General features: G+C 36.1%; 1 protein-coding gene across 1 annotated transcript in view; it reads left to right on the top strand.

Annotated features, from left to right (window-relative positions):
• Window positions 1-1,154: 1,154 nt before the first annotated feature.
• Window positions 1,155-7,040, top strand: part of LOC126977353 (uncharacterized) — a 45,318-nt gene continuing 39,432 nt past the window's right edge. Inside the window, exons 1-5 of the mRNA XM_050826121.1 lie at window positions 1,155-1,424; window positions 2,445-2,551; window positions 3,982-4,221; window positions 5,470-5,632; window positions 6,667-6,805. Of these exons, the coding sequence (XP_050682078.1) occupies window positions 1,265-1,424; window positions 2,445-2,551; window positions 3,982-4,221; window positions 5,470-5,632; window positions 6,667-6,805 (809 nt within the window). The 5' untranslated portion in view covers window positions 1,155-1,264. The remainder of the gene's footprint in view (window positions 1,425-2,444; window positions 2,552-3,981; window positions 4,222-5,469; window positions 5,633-6,666; window positions 6,806-7,040) is intronic.

Here is a 7,040-nt window from a genome sequence, read left to right as displayed (position 1 = left end):
AAAATATCTTCAGTATTCAGTGCTATAACAAATTAAGGCGAGTGCGAATAAATACGAAAGTATTCCCAGAGTAATCTAACGCAAGTCATAAACACAAAACAACGTGGACCTTAATTGCTTGTTTATTTCGCTTTTATCTTCTATTTGTTTGCAAATAATTTAGATTTAGAGAAATATGAATGCCATGATGTTAGACCGACATTGACGCATCTAATACTATCTGTCTCAACATTCAATATTTTTCTACTGGAAATTGAATGAATAAGCCTTTATTGCAAACAAAATCTGAAATCAAAGTATATAGTTACTTATACATATTTATGTATGGAAAGGATCTATTAATTTATACATATCAAATATTCAATTAGTTATATTTTTATTCTTATTCATCGTTTGCTTCAGACATAGGTCTCCTGCAGATTTTTTTACTGTGATCTATTCAAGTTTATGTTCTTCACGTTGACCCAGTACTTTAAAGTTACTTTACTTTAAAGTCGTCTTCCCAGATAGAAATGAATTGTCTTCCAATATTTCTTTTCCCTTGTCTTGGATACCATTCAACGACGTCTTTAGTCCATTTCCTATTTACTACCCTACCCTACTTCTCATTGTATGTCCTGCTTATCGCCATTTTTATTCTTTAATAATGTGTTATATATTGTCAAATTTTTGATTTGACATTTTTGAAATTTGGTTTCTTTCTTATATCTTTTAATCTTACTATAGCTCTTTATTATCTTTAACATCCTCTTTCAATGCTATATTGGCACTTTTTCAGATTTTGCATATATAGGTTAGGCAAGGCTTGACGCACGTAATTAATTACGTTGTTCTTAACTTTCTGGGAGATATTAGATATAACCTTAGATCTACAAAATACAAAGTCACGGAGGTCAGTACAGGAGATGCGAGGACGATATTAAAAAAGTACAGTCAACTTATGGTCTACAGTAGCAAAAAACGGGAGGCTGGAAAAAGTTAGAAGAGGGCTTTGTCTTTTAATAACGTATTGCTTCATTTTATTATTAATCTCCGCGTGTCTTTGAACCTCAAATAAGTTTCTTTATTTGACATAAATATCCTGTCTAATTGTTGATTTGACATAAGTCACAGCAAAAATTGCTCCGCCCATATAAATTGTATATATAAAATATATAAAAGAACAAGGTACAGATATATTTTTTTTTTGTATAGCTTCATTATATGGAAGTAGAAAAGTAAGAATTTGAAAGTAAGATACTGAAGAAAAAAAGAGCTACCAGTGATGAGTGCGAGTAACATTCATTTGGGAAGATCATCTCATGGTAAATGGAAATCGGAATCCAGTAGACATGTACCGTTCGGATACCTTCAGAGAACGTGGACGGAAGTCTCAAGAATAAACTACTTCTCCGCCTTGGCTTTTGACAGCACATCTAAAATAAGTACTTAAATTTTACATCTATCTATGCTACTCTAACATAAATCTGTAGACTATCTATTCTTCTAGGTAGACGCTCTTGGCAGAGCTATCGTGGATGTCAAGAAGTTTTAATATGGGCAGATGTGATTGATACGCCTCACAATTTTCCGCCATCTCTCTCTCTCTCTGTAAAAGGTCATTCGAGTGCATTCATGCTATGTTGCCCACAGCAGATTTGATTTAGTCGGTCTATATCATAAGGTGACTTTTCGCGCTTACTAACTTTCCTTTTTCCCTGGACGACAAGGCGTTCTATGGACTGGCTGCCTTGTCTCGATACGTGTCCAGAGAGGGCGAATAAGCGGGACTGCACTATGGCAGATTAACGCTGTTTGTTATTTAGTTTGAGTTTCGAAACGTTTGTGCGAACCATGAAGCATCGTTACCCAGAACCACTTTCCCAGAGCTCCTATCTTCTTCTTTTCAACCTCTCGCAATGTCTATGATTCGGCTGCATACGGCGTAAGCCTGTTTTTTTTATTTGGTTTTTGTAATGTTTCTGTATTTCCATTTATTTTCTTTTAGTCTGTAGTCTATGTTATAGCCATACGCCTCTTTATTTCGTCATTATACCCACCATTGTTCGAGCTTAATATTCCAAGACATACGTAATACATAAGATTGGACTACCTTGTAGTTCACAATCTGATTGGCAGTTGGTGAATAATTGTTACAGCGGTCAAAAAACATCATCTTCTAGATGCTAGTAGACTTTGTAGTTCGTACCTGGTGTTCTACATTCTCTTACAACAAGAGAGAAACCACAGGTCCAGCCTTTAAAGAAAGTGTACTTGGTTTTTTTGCAGGTACCCATGTCGTATCATCCCGGAAACAGTACAACGAAGCTCATTCCACAGCTCTGTTATACACGGTAGAAAGTTAAATATAAGTTTTATGACTGCTACAATTTTTTTAGTATTGTATAATTTTAAAGTGCATTGTTTTTGTTTATTTTCAACAGAGCAAATCTTAATTGTTTCAGGCCAGAAATACAAAAGGTTTTCTTTACCTTTAAAAAATCATTTATCCCTCGCGCTTTTTGACTCGGCCAAGTTTCACGATTTGGATGAAGACAGCATGCAGGAAACGGTAAGAAAAATAAAAGATTTAGTATTTTACTAACTACTTTTAATTTATATTATTGATTTTGCTATAGTGTTATAAAACTACTAATTTTATTAAACAAAAAGAGGAGGGGATGTACAAGCACGTCGTCAATTGTCGCTTGAGCGCAAAAAATTATGCTCAATTTTGTACCCGGGGTACGTTAAATATTACGTATCGCTAGGTCGAAATATCTGCGTCTCCGTAAGGAAACACATGGCCAGCTGCGCCGTCTTAAAGTGGTGGTGGACGTCGTTTAAGTTGGAGTCAATTCCCCTGATGTTACAAAAGTCCACATTAAGCGTGGAGCGGGGTGCCGTGGTGTTACTGCCTTGTTTCTCCTTGACATGCGCGTTTCTGTGCCCTCCCCAGAATACGATGGGCAGCCCGAGCGAGAATGCTCGGGGAAGAAATCTCTGGCGAAATCAGTACTATTATATAATTATTTTTGACATACCTACACATTATGGACAGGGCGTATCACTAACTATTAGGCGAGCACCTTGCTCGTCAGTTCTTTTCATATAATAAAGAGTTTTATTTAACGTCTCTTTCTCTGACAGTATCTTAGAATTTTTTATATTTTTGGATATGATTTGGGATTCCTCGCGAAAAAATTAAACCGATAATAATCATAAGGAAAAATTCGACTAAATGGTTCTGTTAGGAAGGTCGTGCTGGTCGCCAAATAAACTTTTTTGACTCCCATATTTCTTTATTTCCCACACAAAATTGTACACAGACTTTACTCGCAAGACTTAGTGTAGCGAGCTCTCCGCACCGCGTAGCGGCTATCGCTATTTAAAAAGACTAGTTTGCTACCTCGGCGTTTTCTCTCATTTAACAATTGTTCATAGCACTCCGATCTCCGGGGGATTTTTTTATGGAAGAGGAGGACAAACGAGCGTACGGGTCACCTGATGTTAAGAGATCACCGCCAACCATATTCTTTTACAACACTAGAGGAATCACAGAAGCGTGACTGCTTTTTTTGAAGGTACCTAACTTGTATCGTCCTGGAAACATCGCACTAGGAAGCTCATTCCACAGCGTGGTTGTTGTGTAAGAAAGTTCCTTGAGAACCGCACTGTGGAGGATGGCTACATATCCAGATGGTGGGGATGATATCGTAATTTGTGGCGAGTCGTGCGAAGGCGGAATTCGGCAGGAATCAGGTGGAACAGCTCTTCGGAACACTCCCCGTGATAATGCAGTAGAAGACACACAATGAAGTGATGTCCCTACGCAAAGCCAAGTGTTCTAGCCGTTCACAGTGCACTGGATCCCCGACAATTGGAGCAGCTTTGCGTTGCTCTTTTGTTGTTGCGAAAGTTGTTGTTATTGCAAATTTTGCAATCAGATTCTCATAAATAAACCCCTAATTCTTACGAATGCAAATAATTATTTCATTGCAGTTTCCAATCAACGTAACGCGACTTATGAATGAAGAACAGCTTTGGGGTTGCTTTTACAATTTCCCTCAGCTATACGAGGACGAATATTCTCCGGTAGTTAAAGTGAGGAACATTAGTGATATCGCAGAGGTACAGGACGGGGTTCTCACGAGGGATCTGGTTAGCGTATGCCTCAGTTATTTGAAACGAACGCCAATTTTGGGTGACTACGTGTATATTAAATTGGATTTATCGTCTAAGGTAAGCTAGTCAAAGAGGCTTATAAGCTTTAATGAGATTTCCATTGTTTCAGCTTAAAATTCTTGCTGTATTTACGGCTTTAATTAAATTTCCGAATACGGTATTTAATTAAATGCAATTAAATTAATCTTACATTCTTTAGGGTTGATTTTCTATATTTTATGATTCGATATTTTTCTGGTATGATTTTAGTAGCCTCGCACAATAGTTCTGACATCAGACGAACCATATAGCTCAGTGGGTAGTGACCCTGCCAACTGATCTGGAGGTCCCGGGTTCGAATCCCCGGAGGTGCAAACATTAATATGACGAATATGGATGTTTGTTTCCTTTCCATAGATGTTTAAGTTATTATAGTGTATTAAATATATCGGTTATCTTGCACCCATAGTACAGTTTATGCCTAGTTTGGTACAAGATAATTTGTGGAAGAGTGTGTCAATATTATATTATACTAGCTGACCAGACAGACGTTGTTCTGTACATAATAAATAAAATACCGTTTTTGATGAATTTGTCAATAATTTTTCATTGTAACATAATAATATGCTCCTTGTTGTTATAATGAAATTGTTTCACAGCAGAACTGTCAAACCGCGCGTCAAAAATACTCTCACAGAAAATATGTCCAAACAAAACAAATATTGGAAATAAAAATAATTATGGGTCCCAAATCGAAATAAAAACTATCCTATCTCTCAAGTTAGACTAAACTGCACTCCATGAAGTAATCCCCATTGAAATCCTTTCATTAGTTTAGGAGTCCATTGAGGACAAACACGAGATTTATATATATTAAGATTTAGGAGCCAAATTTGCCATAATGCGACACGTTAAGATTTTGTAACGTTTTTTATCCGCATGCAGTCTTAATATGGATTGGAATAGTGGATTATGACCATACATTCGGGGCAGGTTAGGTTAGGCCCTTTAATACAAAGCGCTTATTCTGTCACTCATTAACACAGAAAAGAAAGTCGGTTATGAAAAAAAACCAAAAAAAATAGAATTGAGAATTTTTATATATGGTACACAAGTTTACTTTATATCTCTATTGGACCATGTTTCTATATTGAAAAAATATTTTCTTCTATTTATGTTCCTCTCGCAAGAGGTCGTGGGTTCGAGTCCCGCATCGTTCATTTATATGAACGATGCGGGACTAGAACCACTGATTATTCAGTGGTCACTTTATCGTCGAAATCCTGAAGTCTGTATACATTAACAAATACAAATTGAAACTTTCAGTTGTTATCAGATATAGAAAATCTAAAACATTATAAATATATAGTGTACTTGGATCTGTCTTCGAATCAGATATCGGAGTTGACGGTGCTCTGTTACCTGCCGTACGTTCAATATCTTGATGTCTCGTTCAACAGACTGTGTAGTGTCCTCGATTATGAAACACGTTAGTATTTTAACGTTTTGTATTTAATATTGTAGTGGTTTTGTCATGTAGATGGGTAGAAGTTGAGACCGCAGAAATTACTAAGACAGCTGTCTTTGTGATGTGAAGGTGTTGAGGAAGGTTGATCTAGATGCAAATTCTATAATCAGTGGAGCTATTTTTGACTAGGTTGAAACCACAGCACTTCTCTTAAGTAACCAGCCAAGGGAAACTCTCTAAGAAAAGGGCAATTCACTCGATTATATGACAGATAGATTGACAGATGACATCTATAATCTTGTTAAAATCGAAGATGGCCGAAATCAACTACATTTAAAGTAACTGTTCGCTTTCAAACTTAGCCGGATAATATTTCGTCGCCAATCGCCATACTGTAGTTAGTACTATTTCAAACTTATGTCAAATCACTGCATGTTTCATACTAATCTAAATTTCAATTTTTAGTTAGGCAGTCCCGTCTGTTATTACGTAGTATTTACATCCTCTTTGTAAGTAATATCCAAGCTTTGTTGTGCTTCGGTTTGAAGGGCGCTGTAGCTAATGAAATTTCTGGGCAAATTAGACTTAACGTCTTGTATCTATAAGAGACGAGCTCAAAAGGGAATATGCATGAAATTAAAATTTGCCTCAATTTTTTTTTTTAATCTTTAATATCGTCATAAGGTAATTTAAAGGATTTTTTTTAGGTATTATTTCAACCCATAAAAATAAGGGAGGTAAACTCAAACTTACCGTTTATTGTACGATATTACATTGTATTTTTTTTAATCCTGCAGAGAATCTTGCGTCCTTTACTGTCAGGTCTGAGGCATACTATGTCGAATAGGTGATAGTTTTTGACTTTCAATAAGTGATATTATATACTATATAATATTTTAATTTAAATTTACAAAACGCGTTACCATTGGTCGATACGAAATATGACATCTAATGCCACAGCATTGGATTTATCGGTGTCGATATTCATGCTGTTTTATTGTCAGTGTAAAAATTTGTCTGTCAGTATACGGAACCGATCTTGTTTTCTGTTTCAGCTCAATGGTTTTTGACAGAGGTAAATTACAGATACAATATTGTAACAAAAATACGAGATCTTGAGTTGTTTTGGTCGATTACTGTTTTGGACTTAGCACACAATAACATCAAATGTATAAATGGATTAGAAACATTGAGGTAAAAACACATTTTCGTACAAAATTATAAGACCTGGTCGAGGGTGGTGATTGCTGGTCCACGCGTCATGATCGTGAACGGGCGCTGCTTGAGATGAATGGATAAATCATTAATTAATGTAGATACTACCCATTGAATGGTAAATGTAAATGTTAGTTTGTTACGCTTTCACGCCTAAACCACTGAATCGATTTTGATAAAATTTAGTACAGAGATAGAGTAGAGCTTGAAAAAG

This window comes from Leptidea sinapis, chromosome 45, assembly GCF_905404315.1.
Source record: "Leptidea sinapis chromosome 45, ilLepSina1.1, whole genome shotgun sequence".
NCBI classification, from domain to species: domain Eukaryota; kingdom Metazoa; phylum Arthropoda; class Insecta; order Lepidoptera; family Pieridae; genus Leptidea; species Leptidea sinapis.
This window is presented reverse-complemented; position numbering and strand designations above follow the sequence as displayed.